Source organism: Chiloscyllium punctatum, chromosome 27 (assembly GCF_047496795.1).
Source record: "Chiloscyllium punctatum isolate Juve2018m chromosome 27, sChiPun1.3, whole genome shotgun sequence".
In the NCBI taxonomy this organism is placed as follows: domain Eukaryota; kingdom Metazoa; phylum Chordata; class Chondrichthyes; order Orectolobiformes; family Hemiscylliidae; genus Chiloscyllium; species Chiloscyllium punctatum.
Genome location: NC_092765.1, coordinates 11381784 through 11407550, shown reverse-complemented (window position 1 = coordinate 11407550; position 25767 = coordinate 11381784). Strand labels below are relative to the sequence as shown.

General features: G+C 39.8%; 1 protein-coding gene across 1 annotated transcript in view; it reads left to right on the top strand.

Moving 5' to 3' along the window:
* The window catches only part of rpa2 (replication protein A2), a 35456-nt gene extending 19367 nt beyond the window's left edge, over positions 1-16089 (top strand). The window contains exons 4-9 of the mRNA XM_072548072.1: positions 1398-1511; positions 5768-5842; positions 6558-6668; positions 8994-9110; positions 15614-15708; positions 15789-16089. Of these exons, the coding sequence (XP_072404173.1) occupies positions 1398-1511; positions 5768-5842; positions 6558-6668; positions 8994-9110; positions 15614-15708; positions 15789-15873 (597 nt within the window). The 3' untranslated portion in view covers positions 15874-16089. The remainder of the gene's footprint in view (positions 1-1397; positions 1512-5767; positions 5843-6557; positions 6669-8993; positions 9111-15613; positions 15709-15788) is intronic.
* The last annotated feature ends 9678 nt before the right edge of the window (positions 16090-25767 follow it).

The following is a 25767-nucleotide window of genomic DNA, read 5'->3' as shown; positions in this document are numbered from 1 at the left end:
TAAAAATTGAAAGAACTGCAGATGCTGTAAATCTGAAACAAAAACAGAAGTTGCTGGAAAATCTCCGCAGGTCTGGTAGCATCTGTGAAGTGGAGGTGCCGATGTTGGACTGGAGTGGACAAAGTCAACAATCAGACAACACTGGGTTACAGTCCAACAGGTTTATTTGAAAACACAGGCTTTTGGAGATCAGCTCCTTCAGGTGTTAATGAGGAAGGATATGTTGGACACCATTTATAAGTAAAAGATGGAGAAATCTGTTTACATTTCTGGTCTGGTGACCCTTCCTCAGAACTGATGGTAGCTTGGAAAATGTTGGTATTTATGCAGAAGGTAGGGTTGGAGATGAGGTAAGGAGTAAACAATAGATGGGGATAGAGCCCAATAAAAGAAGAGCAGTTGGATAGACAAAGGAGTAGATAATGATCTGGCTCAGACAGTAAATAGCTGTCTAGTCAACAGCTTCTCTCTTTCTTTGGGCTCTATTTCCACCTATCATTTACTCCTTACCTCATCCCATAGCCTATCTTCATATAAACCAACACCTTTTTTTTTTAAATTTCCCCCTTTGTATTTTGATTTAATCCCTGCCCATCCTTTTTTTTTGGTCACTCAGCCTTTCCTTTTGTTGAGAAGGACACTGCTTCTCACTGGCCTCTTGGGTGTTTCCTTCCTGGTGGTGGAATATGAATAAAGATTTATGCATTGTTCTTTACTGTGCCCTCCACCGGCACACACACGACATGGCTGCTGGGGAATAAAAGCAATATATATTTTCACCAGGAGATTAGAATCTCCTCAGTTCAGGGGACTGACTCCGAGCTGCCCGGCCATTGCCAGTGTACTGTGTGGAAGAAATCAGTTCTCCGGAGTAGAAGACATTGCCTTATGTTTTTCTTCTTTTGTTGCTGTGTTTTTGGGGCTCTTTTTCTTTTAAGAGAAAAAGACAAAAGAAAACATAAACCAATTTAGAATCTCTTTAGTTAATGGGACTAAATCCAAGCTTTAAAAAAAGTTTTCCGAGCTACCATTCGCTCTGAAGGGTCAATGGACCTGAAACATTAGCTCTGATTTTTTTTCAGACGCTGCCAGACCTGCTGAGCTTTTCCCAGCAGCTTCTGTTTTTGCTTGTGGTTAACCTAATGCCCCTATTAGAACATAGAACCGTACAGCACAGAACAGGCCCTTCAGTCCAAGATGTTGTGCCGACCATTGATCCTCATGTATGCACCCTCAAATTTCTGTGACGTGTGGTATGGGAGCTTAGAACATGATTGAGACTTAAGTATATAAAACATGCCTTGATTATAAATAACAACATATAGCTTTTTGTTTTGTTATCTCTGTAGTAGATTTCTTCTAACATTGAGCTTTACAGATGTGTTTCATTTTCTTAGGTAACTGTGGTCGGCATGATCAAAGATGCAGAAAAAGCACCAACAAACATTTTGTACAAATTGGATGACATGACTGCACCCCCTATGGATGTAAGACAGTGGGTAGATACTGATGTAAGTAAATGAACTTTTCATGTATCTTGTCATTCCCTGATGATGCCATCAAATTTTTACTTCATCATTGACCAGGAACACTTTTTAAGTGTAGATAATGTTTGAAATCTCAGATACTTCAAGAATAAAGCCATGAGTTTCCAGGATTTTGAACAAACAAAAATCCATTCTACTATATAAAGTTAGAATGGTAACACAACCTTCAAGGTATAGAATGTGCACTCTGGTTTTTAGAATTGATGAGGTAAATATAGATAACAGGCAAACATTAGTTAAGCTCATTTCAGTATATCAAATAGCATGTGATTATCCTGCAGATTTCTTAGCAACCAACCCTAGATATTAGTGACATAAAATTTAATTTAAAACTCAGCAAATCATTCAAATTGCACAAATCTAGCTTTCGAGCTCCCTCAAATTGCTACATTATATTATATCTCAATTTCAACACAAGTCTTGGCAGTTCACTCTCCTTTCCTTGGGACTGCCCTCCTTGATACTTTAGACCACACACTAGCACATTCTCACTCATGAGCACAATTCTAGCTTTACAACAGATTTTCTAAAGGTTTCTGCAAGCTCCAATATTTCTCAGCTATACCAGCAAATATCGTTCACCTGCATCCAATGCTGCACTGCATTATTATTGGCTTTTTAGCTTTTTTCCTTATTTGTAGAATATGGACATTGTTGGCTAATGCAGCATTTATTGTTGATCCCTAATTGTTCTATAACTGAGTGGCTTGTTAGGCCATTTCAGAAGACCATGTGGAATTGCTAGTATTGGACTGTGGTGGCAAAAGTCAGAAGTCACAACACCAGGTTACAGTCCAACTGGTTTATTTGAATTTGCAGACTTGTGGAGTACTACTCCTTTGTCAAGTGAACTTCACCTGATGGAGCTCTGAAAGTTTCTGATTTCAAATAATCCAGTTGGACTGTAACCTGGTGTTGTGTGACTTTGTATTTCAAAAGGCACTTCAGAATACACAATGTAGGTATGGGGTCAAGTGTAAAGTTGTTAAATTTTTATTCCTTTTGAATTAGATGGGTTTTTCATGACCATTCACAGTGGTTACATGATCACCATTAGGCTAGTTTTTAATTCTGGATTGCCTTTTTAATTGCATTCAGCTTTTGAGATCTGTGGTGGCAATCAAACTCATGTTCAGAACATTAGTCTAGGCTTCTGAATTACTATCTCTGTGATTATTACCACCAGACCTCTGGGGTCCCCAGCCCCCAGGGCTCTAAACAGCTACTAAAATGCTCTGAGCTGTAACTTCAATAAGTAGCTGTACCTACTGGCTCCCAGAATTTTCTGGTCCTTGACTGCTCGAGGTCTGTTGCAGCAAAACCCTTTTTGGATGAAACTATTTTTTCCCCTGCAGCTGACCACTAGACTCATTAAAGTGGCTTATAGAATCGGAGTCATACAGCACAGAAACAGACCCTTTGGTTCAACCAGTCCATTCTGAACATCATCCAGACTAAACTAGTCCCACCTGCCTGTTCCTGTCCCATATCCCTTCAAACCTTTTTCTATTCATTAACTTATCCAAATGTATTTTAAACATTGTAATTGTATCCACATCCACCACTTCATCAGGAACTTCATTCCAAATGCAAGCTACCCTCTTTTAAAAAGAGATCTTTTTTAACATCTATGTCCTCTCACCTTAAAAATGTGCCCCAGATGTTGAAATCTCCCCACCCTAGGATTAATGGGAGATGTATTTTCCCTGTCTGTATCCCTCATTATTTTAGGAACTTCTATAAGATGGCCTTTCCACCTACAGTGCGCCAGTGAAAAAGGTTGCAGCCTATCCAGGCTTTTATTATAATTCAAGCCTTCCATACCCAGCAGCATCCTGGGTTATCTCTTCTGAAATCTCTCCAGCTTAATAACATCCTTCCTATTACTGGGCAACCAGAGAGGATTTGCTAATATCCTGTATCTTTCATACTGACTTGTTGTCTAGTCTTCATGCCCGTCCATGACCTCCACAACCCCACAGCATGTTTCTGATGGCCTTCCAGATATCTAAAAATAGCATGTGTGGTTTTTTTTTGCCATTCAAAGCAGACATTAAGACTTGCAGGAGCAATTAGGAAATGAAGCCCTCATTGGAGCCCAAAATTAGCTATATTTTGAATTTAGTAAGTGTATATGTTCTGTGTAAACGTATGTTGTGTTCTGTCTGTCCTTTCAATTATAATTATTGCTTTGCAGATATCTAGTTCTGGACAGAATGTAAATGTGTTTCAATCTGCTTGTTAGTTTGTGTAGGTCAAATTCATTGTTGGAAAGAGCATTTGATGTTTGTGAATGGGAATAATTTAGTTTGGTGCAATTGATATTACTTATTTATATCTATTTCTACAGTTAATTCAACCCTGTCAAGTGACTGTGTTCACTCGTCTGAAATTGAGAATCTAATTAGTTGTACTTACAGACTTCAACTCTCTTTTGCCAACCTAATCAAGTCTGCCATTTTCTTATTTTGACAAACGAAAAGGCCTTGCATTTAATTTGCAAAACCCAGTGTGATTTATATGATTTGTAGTCATAAAATTATGTTTTTACTTTTAGTATGTTGATTATTTTCACTTGCATCTATAACATTTTTAAATTCTGTTCTAAAATGATTAGGTAACTTTAGTAGATCACTACAGAGCTCCACATTATATCCACTACCTTCTAAATTACCCTGTGAGTCTCTTGTAAAGATCATAAATTTGAGTTTATTAAACTCAGTTCAATGAACACCTATTGCTAAATACCATAACTCTGAATCCTGAAGACTTCTGTTACACCATATATTAGCTTTTGCAGTAAGAAGATTAAGCATTTTTAAAATGACTTCAATGTTGAAACCATCTGTGCTGCTTAACGCAGTTTAACATAAAATACACTTTTCTGCTGATTTCCACACTGTCTATTTGACTCAACTAGTCCATGTTATTGTTTATGCTCAAGTCTCCTCCGTTGTTCCCAATACAAATCTGTCAGCGTGACTTTGATTCAGTTCTTGTGTTTGTAACCTTTCAATTTGTTATTTATGTAGTTTGATTTTCAGTTGACTTTTTTGTATTTAGTAATGCTTTGCTTGGTAAGTCTTGCCTGCAATGCCGGGGATTAATCTGTAAAAATCCAAATGGCCAAGAACTATTTAAAATAAAAATTTAATAACTTTATTTCTTCAAGTATTACGAGAATAATTAACTAACCACTATTTACAATTTCTTCCTCTCACCTAATTTTTACCTTCCCTTCTATAATCCTAGTCTGATTAAAACTCCCAATTAAGATTTATAAAACCACACTTCTTATCTCAAAACGAGGCAGCTTTTGTGCTTCTATTTGGATCTTCCTGTGCTGCTTTTGTTCTTAGGAATTTCTACTTCACAGGTTACTGATTGAAAAGGTACTTTTGAGAGAGATTTTTAAAGCAGTCTGTTCACATGCTGGGCTTGGTAGTTCTTCTCTCAACTGTTCAATTTTCTCCAGTCTTATGCCCCCAAAGCATCAAGTTGTGTCGTTGGCTTTTAAGATTGTCAATATACACAATTCAAATTGGATTGGAGTTTGATTTTTTTTGGGGGGTTATAATTTAAACTGAGCAAATTTGAATTTGTGTTTTTGTCTCACAGCAACTCAGCAAGTACTGTTTGTTCTGAATCAAATGTTGCTTTGTAAATTCTCCAGCACTTGGTGTACTTGCCAAGTCCTTCACTCTCTTAAAGGTACACCCACATCTTCATAATACCTCCAGGAAAATTTGGATTTATGTGGAATTTTTAATGTTTTAAAACCACTGGAGCATTAGCGAATAAAAAACAAATTCAATGTATTTTCTTTTAAAAACATTTAAAAGATTTTTCAAACAGATACTGTTGTTTGACCCACCACTGCCAAAGCACTTTCGCGTCTGCTTTAGTGAACAAGTTGTATCTCTGGTGAGAGTATGCTTTTGATAACTCCCACCTTTTCAGTTCTGACTGTTCTTGACTATTTCCTGTTTCTGTGTTTATAACTTATTCAGCATAAACTGAATTTGGTTCTGGACAAATCTGTTTTAAGTGTGCCAATCATTCAATATTAAGTGTCAATTTTTTTCTCTATCCAGATATTATGACATAATTTTAACTTCATATATCTGTTTTAACTTCTTTCAGATTTGCACTTTACTTTGACTGTTTGAAGTTAACTCTGCTTTTAATTTTCTGACCAGAGTTAACCTTTTTAAATACAGGAAGCTGGAAGTGAGAATATAGTTGTTCCCCCTGGTAGCTATGTAAAGGTGGCTGGCCATCTCCGATCATTCCAGGTATACACATTATTGATGCAATGCATTTGCACAAGGCATTGACACTTTAGACATATCTTTTCGTTTTGTCTCATTACATTTGCTTCTTGTGAAAATGCTAATTTGGTAAAATATAATTAGAATTATTTATGAAGATATTTCCCCCAGTGTTTTTTGTTTAATGCACAAATTAAATGGAGTGGTATTCTGTTAAAATATAAAGCCTATGTTTATTTATATAACTAATTGGGAGGGAAAATATGCTATCTGAAATACTTCCCTGATTAACAATTTAGTACTTTTTTTAAATAAGTGCTAATCAATTTTTTTTTAAGATGCTTTGTGTACACCATGCCGTCAGGAGCTATGCAGTGTGGCAGTTTATAGAACTGTTAAGTTGAATGTGTCCCTGATTTTCTTATTTCTGAACATTTGGCATTCACTATGTCCAGAGAAAAGAACTAAGCTGATGAGGGAACAACTAATGTATGTAGATAATTAAAAAATTAATGGAATAGTCATTTATAGATTTTTGGCAGATTCTGCTTTTGAAGTTTTAAGCAAAACAAATCTTGTCGGTCTTTTGTATCTATTAAAATAGAACAATTACATGTTATCTATAACTCTTCAGCTTTTTGTTACACTAATAATTTATTTACTGATTCACTTGTAATTTTTGATTCTGCATGAAAATCCATTCTAATCTTGAACTTGACCGTTACTTTTAAATTGTTAGAATAAGAAGAGCTTGGTAGCTTTTAAAATCATGGTTTTGGAAGACATGAATGAGTTAACATCTCACATGTTGGAGGTGGTGCAGGCTCACTTGCTGCTGAACAAACCACAGGTGAGTATAAAGCTAAATACTTGGAACAACGTTCTGATAGGATTCAGCTAATGTGTGTTTCAAGATTAGAAATTGTGCTGCATTGCGTAATTGTACAAGAGTCCAGCTAGAAAAGGACAGCAACTGTTACAAATATTCAAGAGTGGTAGAGAAGTACAGCATGGAAACAGACCTTTCGGTCCACCTCGTCCATGCCGACCAGATATCTCAACCTAATCTAGTCCCACTTGCCAGCACCTGTCCCATATCTCTCCAAACCCTTCCTATTCATATATCCATCCAGATGCCTTTAAAATATTGCAATTGTACCAGCCTTCACCACTTCTTCTGGCAGCTCATTAGAAATTGGAGATAGAAGCAGAATGCCACAGACGGAGTAGCCGGTTAAGAATGCTGAAAGGGGAGGATATTTGTCGTCATGCTGGAGGGGTGGTGGACTCAGGGCTCCTGACAAAAGTGGATCATTAATGTGATAGAATGTTCACCACTTGCCTGGATGCGTGCAGCTCTAAGAGCATTCAAGCTCTGCTCCATCCAGGTCACAGCTGCCCCCTTGGTTAGCACTAAATTCATTGTTGTAAACATTCACTCCTTCCCTTGCTGGCACTCAGTGGTGGCAGTGTGCTCTATCTAAATGATGCACTAGCAACTTGTCAAGGCTCCCATGAAAGCACCTTCCAAACGCACAACATCACCTAGATAGAAAGGCAAAGGTAGTAGGAGCATGGAAGTGCTGCAATATGCAAGATTCCCTTCCAAGTCTCTCACCATCCTGACTTGAGACTATATTGCCATTCCTTCAAAGTTGCTAGTCCAAAAGTGCTGCAAAACCCTTCTGAACAACACTGCGTGTATCTATTCTAGGGTGCAACAGTGGCTGAATGGTTAGTATTGCTGCCTCATAGCACCAGGTACCCGGGTTTGATTCCAACCTCTGTGCAAACTCCACACAGACAGTTACCATTCTCCGTGTCTGCATGGGTTTTCTCCGCTGCTCCGGTTTCCTCCCACAATCCAAAGCCGTGCAGGTTAGGTGAATTGGCCGTGTTAAATTGCACGTAGTATTCAGGGATGGATAGCTTAAGTGCATTAGTCAGGGGTAAATATTGGGTAGGGGAATAGGACTGGATGGGTTACTCCTTTTTGGAGGGTCGGTGAGGACTAGTTGGGCCGAAAGGGCCTGTTTCTACTCTGCATTCTGTTCTTTTCCCCTTCCCCATCCCCATCCCCCAGCAGTTCAAGAAGATGGCTCACCACCCTCCAAGGCCATTTAGGATGGACAACAAGTGCTCGCTTTGCTAGCAGCATCCAAAACCTGTGAATGACAAATAAAATCAGTATCTTCAGGTGAAGTGGAAATCGATGCAAGAGCTGCGGCAGAGACATTAGCAAAAGTTAATTGGTCAAAAGGTGCTCACTCTGAGCTTCATTGTTACTGAATAATTTTCACAATTGTTAAAATTAAAGGAATTTTCAATTCAGCCAAGATTTAAAACTTTACACCGCTTACCTAGGAAACGTCGTCATTAATCTAATGAAGCAGTACAGAGGAACTTCAGTTATCCGAGTATCAATTGTCCAAAGGAGATCTTGAGGTCATGATAGAAACATTACATCAAAGATATTTCAACCCTCATCGAGTCTTTTGGTTCCAATGATTAACAACGATCTCAGCTCACTGAAATTCTCTGGAGAACAGTCCTCTACATTGATGGGAGTCCAGGCACCATCTCCAAATGACTGACCTCCCGCCCACTCTTTCCCCATACTTTCCCTGGAGTTCTACATAGGGGTGAGCCCTAACACCCCCCCTTCCCCAGATATTCTCTAACATTGTCCTGAACAGGGCAGTGGTGGAACTTGTCAAAAGGTTGTCTGTCTGTGTGTGCACGTGCTATTTGGATACTTAACCAACAAAGGCAACAGCAGTCTTACTGTTAGTGTCCACACCAGCTGCCCCACAAGGGGAGGTGGCTGCCGGGGCCGGGGGTGCGGGCGGAGTTCGGACAGTAGGTGCTGGATGGGTTGGAGGTCGGGCGCGAGGGCGGTGCTGGATGGGTTTCGGTGTGATGGGGGGGCCGTGCTGGATGGGGTTGGGGAGCAGGTGGGGGCCACTGTTGGGCAGGGGCTCTTGCGCGTTGTGATGCAGTCTCCTCTCCTGAATGGGGAGCAGACTTAACAGAAAACCCTGAGTCCCAGAGGGGAGGCATTGAATCGATCTAACCGATAATGAATTATCCGGACGAAATAGTGCCCACCCATCTCGTTCGGATAATTGAGGATCCTCTGTATTCTGAAGTTTCACTTCTATAATTTCTTCCTCAGCTTGTACCTGGAGGATCTCTAGCTTTGCACACCCCAATGCGAAATGAAGGTACAATGGGATTATATGGTGGTGGTAATGATGCATTGATGAATGGACTAACAAGTCAACAAAGTCAGGTAAAACACACTGGGAAAGAATTGTGCAATTGTCTCATCTGAAGTTTATTGGGGTTAAAAGAAAAGCAATAGTTTATCTCTCTAATTGCAATGTTAAGTTAGTAGAATGCATTCTACTTTTGACACTTTTTCGTTAGAACATAATTCTATTTAGTGTGCTGGTTTGATTCGAGGGATGGAATATGATATGTTAATTGATACAAATTGAATTTAAATTTTGCTAATGATCCTTATAGCAAAGGTCCTCAATATTATTGATGTCAGTCTTGAGCTAATTGGATTTTTTCCACATGATATCAAGAAATGGTTGAGGACACTGGATACTGCAAAGGTTTTGGACCCAGATTACATTCCTCCCGCAACAGTTTTTCTTCAGAACTTGGTTTACCTCGAACCAAACTGTTCCAACACACCTACACTGACAATTGACCCAACAACATGGAAAATTACCCAGCTATGTCCTGTATGGACAAAGCAGCGTAAATCCAACCTGGGCAGCTACCACCCATCAGTTTACTGGAGATCATCAATAATGGAAAGTGTCATCAGCAGTGCTGTCCAGCAACACCTGTTAAATAATGCCAAATTTGGTTTCTGCCAGGACCTCATTATAGCCTTGGTGCAAACTAGCTGAATTCCAGAAGTGAAGTGAGAGTCACAATCCTTGCTATCAAAGCTACATATGACAGTGTGACAACAAGACCTCTAACAAAACTGAAATAAATGTGGACCTAGGAGTGAGGGGGAGCTCTCTGATAGTTGGAGTCATATCTGGCCTATGGGAAGATGGAGGTTGTTGGAGGTGAGTCATTTCAGCTCCAAGACATCTCTATACGAATTCCTCCGGCAAGGAACTCCCTTCCATCATGAGGTCAGAAGTGGCGATGTTTAGTGATTGTACAAAGGGCAACACTGTTCTCTACTGCTCATATGCTGAGGCAGTCCATGTCGAAATGCAACAGGATTTGGGCAATATATATAGGTTGGACTGAAAAATGGTAAGTAACACTTGTGCCACCCAGTAATAGGCAATTACCATTCCAGTGATAGAAGATCTGACAACTACCTTTGATTTTTAATGGTGTGACCATCATTGAATTGACCACTAGCAATACTTGGGGATACCATTGACCAGAAACTGCACTACCAGGCTACAAGAGCTAGTCAGGGGCTAGAATGTTGCTCCAAGTAATTCTTCTGAATCCTCCGCTTTTACACCATTGACAAAGCAGAAGTCAGGAGTGTAATGGAATACTCCTCACTTGTCTGGGTGAGTGCAGCTCCAACAACACTTGAAACTTGACACCATCTAGGTCATAGAGGTACACAGCACAGATATCAGGCCCTGCAGCCCAACCTGTCCATGCCAACCAAGTTTCGTCAACTTCATTGGTCTCATTTGCCAGGGTAAAGCAGCCCACTTGATTAGCACCACTCATTCAAACGTCCACTCCCTCTACCACTGACATTCAGTAGCATGTGTGCTTTCTGCAAGATGCACTGCAAACCTTCTCCAAAGATCCTTAGCACTTTTCAAGACTACTACCATCTGGCTAGATGGGAGTACAAGGTACATAAAGACACCATCTTTAAGTTCCATCCAAGCCACACAACACCCAGACTTGGAAATATATCCCCATTCTTTCAATCATTGAGTCATAGAGATGTACAGCACAAAAACAGACACTTTGGTCCAACACGTCCATACCAAACAGATATCTTAAACTAATCTAGTCCCATTTGCCAGCACTTGCCCATATCCATCTAAACCCTTCCTATTCATATACCCATCCAGATGCCTTTTAAATGCTGTAATTGTACTAGTCACCACCACTTCTTCCTCTGGCAACTCATTCCATACATGCACCATGCTCTGTCAAAAAAGTTGCCCTTTATGTCCCTTTTTATATCTTTCCCCTCTCTGCTTCCAATTCTGGACTCTTTTTTTTTTTTCCCCACCCCCTTCAAACCTAGGGTAAAAGACCTTCTCTATTTATCCTATCCGTGCTCCCCATGATTTTATAAACCTCTACAAGGTCACCCCTCAGCCTCTGACTTTCCAGGGAAAACAGCCCCAGTCTATTCAGCCTCTCTCTGTAACTCATCCTCCAACCCTGGCAACATCCTTGTAAATCTTTTCTGAACCCTTTCAAGTTTCACAATATTCTTCCAGTAGGAGGGGGACCACAATTGTGCGCAATATTCTAAAAGTGGCGTTACCAATGACCTGTACTGCAACAATATGACCTCCCAACTCCTTTACTCAATGCTTGACCAATAAAGGAAAGCATACAAAACAACTGCTTCCCTATTATTTATATTGCTATCCTTATTTTATCAAAATGAATCTCCACGCACTGGTCTTTGATAAATGTAGTTTGTCACCATCCTACACGGTCTTCTAAATTTTTGCATGTCATGTTAATCGCAAACACTAAAATTTATTGCCAAAATTCATCCAGGCCATTAGCAAATTTTAAAAAAGCAACTGTACAAAAATAAAGTACTGCAGATGCTGGAAATCTGAAATAAAACTGAAAATGCTGAAATATTATCATGAATATTCAACAGATCTGGCAGCAACCACAGATGGAGAAAGAGTTATTATTTCAGATTTGCGACTTTGATCAAATGTGCTACATGGTCATTAATGGTAGTCATTTCTGAACCTTTTTGAAAATTAAAACACTGGATCAAAATCTTGAATTCCCTTCCTAAGGACATTGTGGTCTACCTACAACACACGATCTGCAGCAGTTTGAGGTCACCACCTTCTCAAGGGCAAGGCAGGATGAGCAATAAATGCTAGCCCAGCCAACGATGCCTACATTCTGCAATTGGATACAGTAAGGTCAAATGGAATCTAAGAAGAGGTAACCAACTGGATACAAAATTAGCTTGATGGTCAGAGACAGGATGATGGAAGAGGTTTATTTTTCAGATTGGAGAGCTGTAACCAGCAGTGTGCTGTAAGGATTGGTGCGGGGTTTACTACTGATCATATTCATATGATTTTGGTTGAGAATATCAGGTATGATTTAGTAAGTATGTGAACAAATCCAAAATTGGTGGTATAGTGGATAGTGAAGAAGGTTATCTAAGAGTACAATGGGATCTTGATCAGCTCTGTCACTGCCGAGGAATGGCAGGTGGAATTTAATTCAGATAAATGTGAGGTATTACATTTTGTTAAGTGAACTAGGACATAACTTAGAGTTATTGGAAGGACCTTGGGAATGCTCTCAAATAGAGATGTAAGAGTGCAGGTTCAGAAAGTGGTGTTCTGGGTAGACAGGGTAAAAAAGATAGTTTTTGGCATGCTTGCCTTCATTTGATCAGAGCATTGCGTATAGGAGTTGGAATGTCATGCTACAGCTGTACAAAACATTGGTAAGGTCACATTTGGAGTACTGCATGCAATCCTAGTCACTCTGCTGTAGGAGGGATGTAAGTAAATTGGGAGGGGCGCAAAAAAGATTTACAAGGATTTTGCTGAAACTGGAAGGTTTGAGTTATAAGCAGAGGCTTGGGACTTTCCTCGCTGAAGCATATGTGGCTGAGGGGTGATCATAATGGATTTTTATAAAATTGAGGGGTATGGATATAGTAAATAGCTGTTGTCTTTTTCTCAGGGTAGGAGAGTGCAGAACTCGACGACATAGATTTAAGGTGAGAGCGGAAAGATTCAAAAGATACCTGAGTGGCAACTTCCGTATAGTGTGGTGGGTATATGGTAACCAGCTACTGGAGGAAGTGGTAGAGGTGCGTACAATTAGAACATTTTAAAAGACATTTGAACAGGTAAATGGATAGGAAAGATTTTAAAGGGATATGGGCCAAATGCTGGCAAAAGGGACCATTGAAGTTAAGAAAAGTTCTTTTGTCACAGACAAGTTGGGCTGAAGGGTCTTATTTTCGTACTGTGTACGTCTATGATTAAGTGAATTAAAAATGTTAATTCAGATAGCTGTGGACAATGTCAACCCAGTTCGTGGTGGACCCCATTGTTTGAAGGGAATTCTCATTAATGGAGGAACCTATTGTCACAATAATAGCCAGTGTGATCAATGTGATTGTTGTAGTGATTATGGTCACGAGAGGGTGCTTTACCATTTATCTTCAGTTTGGTCCAGGATTTCACATAAGCCCCTCTTCCTTATTTTGAAATGATTCAAATCTTAAACCTCCTTTCATAGCTTGACTATATTTTTTAATGCTGTTAAATCCCAAAGACCCAGTTGGAGGTGACATGGAAAAGCTTGTACTGCATCAAATCTTATGCAAAAGTGCCCAATATTATGGGGGCAAAAAAGGGCAATAGTTTGTTTTATGGGAAGCTTTGTAAAAGGTAGAAGCAAACTTTATCATTTGAAAATTGAAACTGCCAACTTATTGTCTGGTAATACAGAACATGAGTATTGTGGGGGATGGGAGTGTTGGGAGAAGACATTTTAAGAAAATAATTCACCTATGCTTAGGAAAAATCATAAACTGGTATTCTTAAATGTAAAAGCCAGCATTTCTTTGTTTGCTATTAGAATCATTAGTCCTACATCATGCAGACGGACACTTTGGTCCAACCAGTCAATGCTAACCATGTTCCCACACTAAACTAGTCCCACCTGCCTGTACTTGACCCATATTCCGTCAAACCTTTCCTATTTGTGAAGTTATTAAAATGTCTTTTAAACGTTGTAACTATACCTGCATTCACCACTTTCTCTGGCAATTCAGTCCACACAAGCCACCATTTCTAAAACAAAAAGGTTGCCCCTCATCTCTTTTTAAATTTTTCTCCCCTTATCTTTTTTAAAAGCCCCCTAGTTTTGAACTCTCCCACCCTATTGAAAAGGTCATTGACATTCACCTTATCTATGTCCCTCATTTTATAAATCTCAATAAGGTCATTGCTAAACTCCTATGTTGCAATGAAACAAATGTCCCATTCTTTACAGTCTATTTCTATACTTCAAGCCTTCCATTCCTGACAGCATCCTGGTAAACCTTTTATGAACGCACTTCAGTTTAACGGTTTGTGGTAGTTGCTGGCTGGCCAACATGTATTGCCCATCCTGTCCCCCCTTGACAAACTGGTGGTCAGCTGCCACCTTGTAACTGCTGAGATTAATTTGTGTTGGTATCCTCACAATGCTGTTATGGAAGGAGTTCCAAAATCTTGACCCAGTGACACTGGAATTCCTGAAGAAGGGTTCATGCCTGAAACGTCGATTCTCCTGCTCCTTGGATGCTGCCTGACCTGCTGTGCTTTTCCAGCAACACCTTTTCAGACAGTGGCACTGAGCCCAACTAATGATAAATTATCAGCATTATTCTTTACACACACACAAATTATCAAGCAAATAACTATCCAATTGATAATGGATATTGTTTCAAGTTCTACTAGTATAGTCTGGTTGGGTGTACACAGTCAGTACATTGAGGTAAAAACAATGACTGCAGATGCTGGAAACCAGATTCTGGATTAGTGGTGCTGGAAGGGCACAGCAGTTCAAGCAGCATCCAAGGAGCTTCGAAATTGACGTTTCGGGCAAAAGCCCTTCGTTAGGAATGGCTTTTGCCTGAAACGTCGATTTCGAAGCGACTTGGATGCTGCCTGAACTGCTGTGCCCTTCCAGCACCACTAATCCACAGTCAGTACATTGGTTACTGCAATAGGCAAAGACACATGTCTCTTAAAATCCACCAGTCTTTGGGGCTTCGATAAACCTGGCATCACATCTGCACTAAAATTCATACACCAGGTTACTCATCTGGATGATAAGCAGGATATCTTTTTACTTGAACATTCCATTTGTTGTGTGCATAATTTGTGTTGATACTGAGTAACTAAATGAAGTAGCTAGTTTCACCTGTAGTCCACATGTGTGAGATACCTTGCGTTTCTAAAATAATCTCAGGTAATCTGGGCATGTTTCATGACTAAATGTGAGATTGTCTTGGAGCTGTTTGTGAGTTTGTGTGGTCATGTAATAAGACATTCTCTGAATAGGGTATTCATGCTATCCTGAAACATGGCCTTGATGTGCCCGACTTAATGCTTATGTAATGAACAAATATTGTGCCCCCTATTTACGAAGTTGGTGATAAGCCTTATCGTCTAATATGTTGAACCTTGGGAATCTCACTGTATATACTAACTGGCAAAGCTAAGTTTGTGATACATTGGTGGAGAACCCACGAGCCAATTTCTCAACCAGGACATTGAGAAAAGAGAGATACTTTGACTCTCCTTTCAAATGTGTGGAGTCCCTTTTATGAAGTTTAAACTAAGTCTGGCAGGTAATCACCAATCATTGCTAACCAGTGTGTTGCACATGGCATTGTTTCCAAGTTCACTTGCCAAACAATCAGCCCTCTCATCATACATTATAAAGTGTAGTTTTCCCCTTAAATTGCTAGCTGAAACTTAGCAAAATGTCTTGTCTTTGTCAGAATAACTAACGTTTTTGTTTATGATCGCTAAAACAAAGCCTTCCTTTCAGGTATTGAATTTGATTCGCAACTGTCGAGAACAGGAAGGCATGAGCATTGACTACATGAGGAAAACACTGAAGAATATGAATATCGTTGCAATCAAGTTAGTGTTACTTTCAGCTGGCTATCGTGTGTTAAATTAAATATTCAAAGTCTTACGATTACAATTTTGTTTCCATATAGGCAAGCAGTAGAATTTCTGAGCAATGAAGGGCACATCTATTCTACAGTGGATGAGGATCATTTCAGGTCAACAGATGCTGAATAATTGAGTAATAAAATGATGTGATAAAATTCTGAATCATTCTACAACCTGCAGAATCTATCATCGAGTAGTAAAATGTAAATAACCAATTTTAACATGAAGGGATGAGTGCCTCTGTTCTACTTAGATTTTCACATTGATTGCAAACTTCTACATTTTTGGTTTTGTAAACTTGCACTTTTTTTGTATCATGATCAAAAATAAACTCTTTGATCTTAATGGTAGTTTTCTCTATGCTGTTAAAGTGTAGAAGCGCTCTCGCGCGCGCGCTCTCTCTCTCTCTATCCCTGTGAATAGAGGGAATGATACTAATGTTTGAATTAACGTTGAAGTCTTGACTAAACTGTTATCATAATACAGAAGAATAAATACTTGTAAATTGTCATGATGTCAAGTGTAATAAACTTGGGATTTTGTTAAACTTCTATAAAATCCAAATAGTGCAGTTGATTGATTTTTAGACATTGTTTTCTGAGTAAGGTTTTGAATAGTTGAATGTGATGCATTGTTGAACTTTGCAAATGCACTTTTCGAAGTCTGGCCTATGATCGATTTTGTTTCTCTGGCTTGTTCACCAGATTGAGATGGGTAAATCATATGGCTGTGTTTATAGTGTCACTCATTTAAAGAGCATTGAGAAAAGAAAATTTCAGATTTTAAATACAAGTGCAGATCTGAATTGGATGCAAACAGCCCCAAATTATATTCATTCTGGTTGTTCTTGGATTACAACATGAACGTCAGGATCCTGGTGGCATCTTGCTGAGAAGTTTAGCAATTTTCTTTTTCTCTTTTTTGTTTTCTTTTATTTGAGAATTATTTAGAATTATGACAACAGGAAGAATCAGAAATATGTGATTTCATTAGTACTCTATATTACTAATGATGAGCAGTAAATCATTGTGATATATCAGTAGTAAATGGAGTCATAGAGATGTACAACATGGAAACAGACTCTTCGGTCCAACCCGTCCATGCCGACCAGATATCCCAACCCAATCTAGTCCCACCTGCCAGCGCCCGGCCCATATCCCTATTCATATATCCATCCAAATGCCTCTTAAATGTTGCAATTGTACCAGTCTCCACCACGTCCTCTGGCAGCTCATTCCATACATGTACCACCCTCTGCGTGAAAGAATTGCCCCTTAGGTCTCTTATATATCTTTCTCCTCTCACCCTAAACCTATGCCCTCTAGTTCTGGACTCCCTGACCCCAGGGAAAAGACTTTGTCTATTTATCCTATCCATGCCCCTCATAATTTTGTAAACCTCTATAAGGTCACCCCTCAGCCTCCGACGCTGCAGGGAAAACAGCCCCAACCTGTTCAGCCTCTCCCTGTAGCTCAGATTCTCCAACCCTGGCAACATCCTTGTAAATCTTTTCTGAACCCTTTCAAGTTTCACAACATCTTTCCGATGGGAAGGAGACCAGAATTGCATGCAATATTCCAACAGTGGCCTAACCAATGTCCTATACAGCCGCAACATAACCTCCCAACTCCTGTACTCAATACTCTGACCAATAAAGGAAAGCAAACCAAACGCCGCCTTCACTATCCTATCTACCTGCGACTCCACTTTCAAGGAGCTATGAACCTGCACTCCAAAGTCTTTGTTCAGCAACGCTCCCTAGGATCTTACCATTAAGTGTAGAAGTCCTGCTAAGATTTGCTTTCCCAAAATGCAGCACTTCGCATTAATCTGAATTAAACTCCATCTGCCACTTCTCAGCCCATTGGCCCATCTGGTCCAGATCCTGTTGTAATCCGAGGTAACCTCCAATTTTGGTGTCATCTGCAAACTTACTAACTGTACCTCTTATGCTCGCATCCAAATCATTTATGTAAATGACAAAAAGTAGAGGGCCCAGCACCTATCATTGTGGCACTCCCCTGATCACAGGCCTCCAGTCTGAAAACAACCCTCCACCACCACCTTCTGTCTTCTACCTTTGAGCCAGTTCTGTATCCAAATGGCTAGTTCTCCCTGTATTCCATGAGATCCAACCTTGATAATCAGTCTCCCATGGGGAACCTTGTCGAACGCCTTACTGAAGTCCATATAGATCACATCTACTACTCTGCCCTCATCAATCTTCTTTGTTACTTCATCAAAAAACTCAATCAAGTTTGTGAGACATGATTTCCCATGCACAAAGCCATGTTGACTATCCAAAATCAATCCTTGCCTTTCCAAATACATGTACATCCTGTCCTCAGGATTCTGTCCAACAACTTGCCCACCACTGAGGTCAGGCTCACCGGTTTATAGTTCCCTGGCTTGTCTTTACCCTTCATAAACAGTGGCACCACGTTTGCCAACCTCCAGTCTTCCGGCACCTCACCTGTCACTATAGATGATACAAATATCTCAGCAAGAGGCCCAGCAATCGCTTCTCTAGTTTCCCACAGAGTTCTTGGGTACACCTGATCAGGTCCTGGGGATTTACTGTTTCAAGACATCCAGCACTTCCTCCTCTGTAAATGCACATTTTGCAAGGTGTCACCATCTATTTTGCTACTTTGTATGTCTCCCATATCCTTTCCACAGTAAATACTGATGCAAAATATTAATTTTGTATCTCCCCTATTTTCTGTGGCTCCACACAAAGGCTGCCTTGCTGATCTTTAAAGGCCCTATTCTCTCCCTAGTTACCCTTTTGTCCTTAATATATTTGTAAAACCCTTTTGGATTCTCTTTAATTCTATTTGTCAAAGCTATCTCATGTCGTCCCTGTTTTGCCCTCCTGATTTCCCTCTTAAGTATACTCCTACTTTCTTTATACTCTTAAGGATTCACTCGATCTATGCAGTTCAACTTATTAGTCCTACCTTGTCCCTGCCTGCCCTGACTGACTCACTTCTGTTCTCAGCTGTACCCGTCTCAGATTGATCTCTTTCCTCATATCTCCCTGCCCCCCCCAATCTTACTAGCTTAAATCCTCCCAAGCAGTTCTAGCAAATTTCCCTGCCAGTAATCTTGACAAGCATGGTATATCTCTGGTGTTCTTTTTCCCTAGTCTCTTGTGGGACGTGGGCAACACTGGCTGAACCGACCAATCTCTCTTACTCTTGAGAAAGTGGTGGTGAGCTGCTGCTTTGAGCTACTATAGTCCACATGCTGCAGATAGATTAACAATTATATCTGGGAGAGAATTCCAAGATTTTATCACAGTGAAGAAACAGCAACAAATTTACAAGACTGGCTTGGAGAGGTGATGTTCCTATGTATCTGCTGACCTTGTCCTTCTAGGTCAAATTGGTCATGAGTTAAAGGTGCTGTCTGAGGATCTTTTGGGTGAATATCAAGAGTGCATCTTATAGATCATAGTGTTAGAGGGAGTTAATGTTTCTGGATGTGCCATTCAAGTGGACTGCTTTGTCCTGGATGGTGTCAAACGTCTTGAGCATTGCATGCATCTAGGCTAATGAGGAATATCCATCATGCTCCTGACTTGCGCCTTGTAATGGTGGCCAAGCTTTGGGGAGATTAATTAGTCACTACTATATTCTTAGACTCTGACCTGCTTTTTTTAAACCATCACCTTTCTTTGCAAATCCCTCATCTCTGGCATCAGTGTAACAGACCTCCTGAGCTGTGTCCAATCAATTATGTCCTCATGCAAGTAAGGAACTAAAATTGTATCCAATACTCAATTTTAAACTAATCTGACAGCTGTGAATGAACTAAGATTATCAGGGAAATATCAGGATGCATAGAATAATTAGATAGTTGGTACTTGTATAAAAGAGTAGGAAATCAATAGTTGAAATCTGAGTAAGGAAGAAAGTAATGAAGACGTAATTCAGTTAATGTGCATGTATGTGGATGCATAAGGAATAGTAAGAAAGTTTGGGGATTTACAGGTGCAAATTGCCATGTGGAAACAAGACATCATAACAAGATTTGATTTAAGGAAAGACAGGACTGGGTGCTAAATATTCTTAGGTACATGATCTCCAGAAAAGAAAGGAGGGGTGGTAGTATTGGTTAGGAAGTGTTGCTGTACTGGCGAATGATTTTGCTCGATGTACTATATAGGTAAACCAGCTAGTATGAAGAATGTATGGGGGGGAGAAAACTTTTGAAATTCAAGAGATGCTAACATTCCTGAGTACTTACAAGGGGGGATGTTAACTACAAGAATGTAGACTGCAACAATAGCAGTGTAGCTGGTAGACTGGAGTAGCGTTCCTAGATATTGCTGTAGGAACCTTTCCTGAACATTGTGTTGGTTTCAATAAGGAAAGGTTAAAAAGAGATCTGAGGGCACCTCTTTTTAAATCATGAGGGATGTGAGTAGAGTTGATGGCAAGTAACCATTCCTGTTTAAAAAATCAATGAGAGAATGCAGATTTTAAAATGATTTGAAAATATAGCAAAAGTGATCTGAAGAAATTTCTTCAGTGTTGGATCTGGGGCTGCTTAAAATTGTGATCCCTCAGGATTCCCTCCAAAAACTTGCTCACCGGTCTTTAGTTCCCTGGCTTGTCCTTCCTGCCCTTCTTAAACAGTGGCACCATGTTAGCCAACCTCCAGTCTTCCAGCACCTCATCTGTGACTATAGATGGTATAAATATCTCAGCAAGAGGCCCAACAATCACTTCTCTAGCTTCCCACAGTGTTCTCTGATACACCTGATCAGGTCCTGGGGATTTATCCACCTTTAACTGTTTCAAGACATCCAGCACTTTCTCCTCTCTAATCTGGACATTTTGTAAGATGTCACCATCTATTTCCCTACAGTCTATATCTTCCATATTCTTTTCCACAGTAAATACTGATGCAAAATACTCATTGAGTATCTCCATTTTCTGCAGCTCCACACAAAGGCTGACTTGCTGATCTTTGAGGGGCCCTATTCTCTCCCTAGTTACCCTTTTGTCCTTAATATATTTGTAAAAGCCCTTTTGGATTCTCCATAATTCTATTTGCCAAAGCTATCTCATGTCCCCTTTATGCCCTCCTGATTTCCCTCTTAAGGATACTCCTACTTCCTTTATACACTTTGAAGTGAATCGAGTGAATCCTGTCACACCTCCTCCCTCACCTTTATCCAAGGCCCTAAAGGAGCCTTCCACATCCATCAAAGTTTTACTTGCACATCCACTAATATCATTTATTGTATCCGTTGCTCCCGATGCGGTCTCCTCTACATTGGGGAGACTGGGCGCCTCCTAGCAGAGCGCTTTAGGGAACATCTCCGGGACACCCGCACCAATCAACCACACTGCCCCATGGCCCAACATTTCAACTCCCCCTCCCACTCTGCCGAGGACATGGAGGTCCTGGGCCTCCTTCACCGCCGTTCCCTCACCACCAGACGCCTGGAGGAAGAACGCCTCATCTTCCGCCTCGGAACACTTCAACCCCAGGGCATCAATGTGGACTTCAACAGCTTCCTCATTTCCCCTTCCCCCACCTAATCCTTATCCTAAACTTCCAGCTCAGTAACTGTCCCCATGACTTGTCCGGACTTGTCCTACCTGCCTATCTTCTTTTCCACCTATCCACTCCACCCTCTCCTCCTTGACCTATCACCTTCATCCCCTCCCCCACTCACCCATTGTACTCTATGCTACTTTGTCTCCACCCCCACCCTCCTCTAGCTTATCTCTCCATGCTTCAGGCTCACTGCCTTTTTTCCTGATGAAGGTCTTTTGCCCGAAACGTCGATTTCGAAGCGACTTGGATGCTGCCTGAGCTGCTGTGCTCTTCCAGCACCACTAATCCAGAATTTGGTTTCCAGCATCTGCAGTCATTGTTTTTACCTCACTATCCTGTCTCTACCTTGTATATGCTTTCTTCTTTTTCTTAACCAAGCCCTCAATATAAGAAAAGATTTTAAAGATGGTTAAAAATATTAGTACAAATTGAATATTCATCACCGGAGCTCAACAAATTATAGACTATGGTTGTCTTGAGACTTGTAAAATGCAGTCTAGTATAATGGTGAAAGATGACTTTCTAGTTCCAGCAGAGAGTTATTGTGATATTGATGAACCTTTTAATTGCCACTAAATATCGACCCATTTTGTGTCCTGGAGTTGTATAGCATGGAAACAGACCCTTCAACGCAACTCATTCATGCCTACCAGATATTCTAAATTAATCCAGTTGTAAACCCTTCCTATTCATATACCCATCCAAAGCCTTTTAAATGTTGTAATTGTACCAGTCTCTAGCACTACCTCTGGCAGTACATTCCGTACATGCATGATAAAGTTTTCCCTTTGGTCCCTTTTAAATCTTTCCCCTGTCACCTTAAACTTATGCCATCTGGTTTTGGACCATGGTAAAGATCTTGTCTATTTACCTTATCTATGCCCTGCATGATTTTATAAACTTCTATAACATTACTCTTCTACCTCTAATGCTCCAGGGAATATAGCCCCAGCCTATTCAGCCTCTCAAATACTCAAAAGTTGGTGACATCCTTGTAAATTTTATTTGAACCCTTTCAATTTCTTCTAATCATTCTCTTTCGTTACAAAGAATACACACAAAATGTTACATTAGTTTTGGATTCATACTTGGGAACGTTAAGGAATGATAGAGTTGGCAAAGAAGCTGGCATGACAATTTTAATCAAGGAATTTTAATAGCATTAGGATGTAAGGATGTCCTGCAAGTTGTACTAAGACAAAATTTAAATGAGCAGAATTATGCAATTGGAAAGAAAACTGTACATTTTTGGTGTGCTTTACAAATCGCCAAATACCAGATGAAGATATAATAGAGCGTGACATCTGTAGACATTTCAGAGAATTATGTAAGAACAACAGACAATAATAATGAGTGATCTTAACTATTTCATGATAGATCATACATGATCAAAATAAGAAACCTTTTTTGGAGTGCATCTTAACCTACTTCCTTAATTGATGTGTCTCAAGGCTAACTTGCAACTTGATTTATTTTTTGGAAAATAAAGATAAATATGTAATCTTAGGACAATGAGATGTCAAAGAAAAAGTTGCTGTTCCATCTCATCTCAAAAAAAACTTAGTGAGAAGAGATGGAACGGAAGCTAAAGCTTGGGATGAAAAGATTTGACTTAGAATGGTAAGGAAAATCAAGAAGAATGCAGAAATGTGTAGTGAGGTGATGGGTCATTAGAATAATGTGTTGCTTAGATTGGAGAAAAGCTAAAAGTGTGATTTTCGAAAGCAATAAGACACTTTGATAAAGGAATATAGGTTTCTTTGAGAAAATAAACAAGATTTCGGAGCACTGCTCCTTTGTCACTTCACCTGACAAATGAGCACACTCCAAAAGCTTGTGATTTCAAATGAGCCTGTTGGATTATAACCTGGTGTTGTGTGACTTCTGACCTCGGACAAAAATAGTGGGAAGAATTGAGCACTTGCAGATTACTGCTGGATGAATTAGAGATTGCTTTCATAGGATCGAGGCCTATATTTACTTCAAAACCCCTTAATTACAACAGATTAATTGCATAATAGAAATGTTATACATGTTTCTCATGTCATTCATCAGTTAATGACTGGTACCTCTTATACTACCATAAAATAACAATAATCAAGGAATGTTTTAATAATTATTTGCTCAGTAGTTTTGTCAACATATGCAGTCTATTTTGTTATATTGATTGAGTGATTTTAATAAGTTCCATGTTAGTGTTGGATATTTTGCGATCTTACAGTATGGATTCCATGCCTGTGTTGCTCTGATAGTTTTATAAATGTATTGATTGATTGTTTGAAAGACCAGTCATTGGGGCTGCGAATTATGTAAATAAACCCTTGAATGTTCATTCAGGAAACGCTTTCAGCTAAAAACCTAGCTTCCCTGATTGACTTACTATTCAACTGAAACCCAAAACTTCACCATAGAGTCATAGTCATAGAGATGTACCTCATGGAAACAGACCCTTCAGTCCAAACTGTCCATGCCGACCAGATATCCCAACCCAATCTAGTCCCACCTGCCAGCACCCGGCCTATATCCCTCCAAACCCTTCCTATTCATATACCCATCCAAATGCCTCTTAAATGCTGCAATTGTACCAGCCTCCACCACATCCTCTTCAGATAATAACCTTCTCTTCTGTTTTTAGAGCAAAGACAAATGTCAGTTCACAGCGAAGTGATTTGGAATGACTAACAGCAGCCAGTTCTTATTTTCTGAAAAGTTTTGATTTCTTCAGTAAGTATTTTACGATTCCAGATTTTCCAAGATTGAGGCTTCCTTTCAATTTAATTGAAATAAGTCCAGTTAGGCTGTTTTAATTTTCCATGCTAAGTGGCCAAAGGGAGATCGATAAAAGGTACCGTATCTACTCGTGTATATGTCAATCTCGTGTATGTCAATCCCCCCCCCGCCCTGCACCCCACATTTTGGCCCTAAAATCTTGTATTTTCCATATACCTCATCTATAAGTTGACGCTAATTCTTCACTGTTACAGATCAAAGTTTGAGTCAATGTGCCTGCCTGTTGCACTGCACTCCGACTTTCCAGTCTGCTGGCCGTAACACTCAGTTTTGGGTCTTCCAGTCCGCTGGCTATCACTCTCCACGTCATGTTTTTAGAATTAATGTAAATCGCATAGTTAGTTTCCATGGTTTCGGTTACCTGCAGTTTACTGTGAGGGGAACATATTACACGGAACGTTCAGAGACCAGGGGGCTGCCTGGAAGGGAGTTTTCCCATTTTAAATGACCATGTGGATATTCACTTGTTTGTGATTTTCTTTTCCTCGCTAGTACTTAAAAACTTATTACTACTCAAAGATGAAATGCAAGTGACAAGCATGAATTTCATCCCCTCAAACAATACCTTGTGTATAAGTCAACACCCTAATTTCAGCTGAAAAAATATGGTCTTCAAAACTTGACCTATAGATGAATATTTACGGTAGATCTTTTTCATGAAAAGTAAAATGTTTGCTTTGTTCCTAAAAGTAGCAAAATGAATGGATAATAATTCTTATTACATATTTACATTGTGACATATTATTGCTTTAAGAGGTGTATTTTGTCCTTTTATGAGACAGCGGTGGAAGCAGTTTCTTCCAAGCCAATAAAGTAAACAGCTTATGAGGCGTTGGGGTTTTTTAAAAGATGGAATAATGGAAGCAGCATGAAGGGGTGGGGTCAAGCTCCCACAGAACCAGTACTTAGTATAACTTGAAGCTGCTACAACAAAATCCTTGAGTTCTGAGTTTTATCTAGATTTTTTTTCTTCCTACACTGGAGAATTGTATGTGAGACATTATATTTTACTAAATTTGCCTTTGCCAAGGGTGTATTTAAAGGATGTTCCAATATAGTAACAGTTGCTGTTTATATTTTATTAATCTGTTAAATTTTCCAGTAGTTATTTCCAATTCTGCTTTTGTTTGTATTTAAACAGTAGTGTACAAATAATGTTTCTTTGCTCAAAGTTTGTGAGAAGTTTTGTAGCTCGGGTGCTCGCTGTTGTGGTTCTGTTCGCCGAGCTGGGAATTTGTGTTGCAGACATTTTGTCCCCTGTCTAGGTGACATCCTCAGTACTTGGGAGCCTCCTGTGAAGCGCTTCTGTGTTGTTTCTTCCGGCATTTATAGTGGTTTGTCTCTGCCGCTTCCGGTTGTCAGTTCCAGCTGTCCACTGCAGTGGCCGGTATATTAGGTCCAGTTCGATGTGTTTGTTGATAGAATCTGTGGATGAATGCCATGCCTCTAGGAATTCCCTGGCTGTTCTCGTTTGGCTTGTCCTATAATAGTAGTGTTGTCCTGTAATGGTAGTAGTAATGTTTCTTTGCTTCAAGCCTTGCAGTTTGATCAATTGAATTGTATTCGAAACACGTGCCTTACACTTGCATTTAAAAATAAAATAGAGATGTGGGTCTAGGCTATCATTTTAACACGTACCATTGTGAGGGGGTTTGGTCT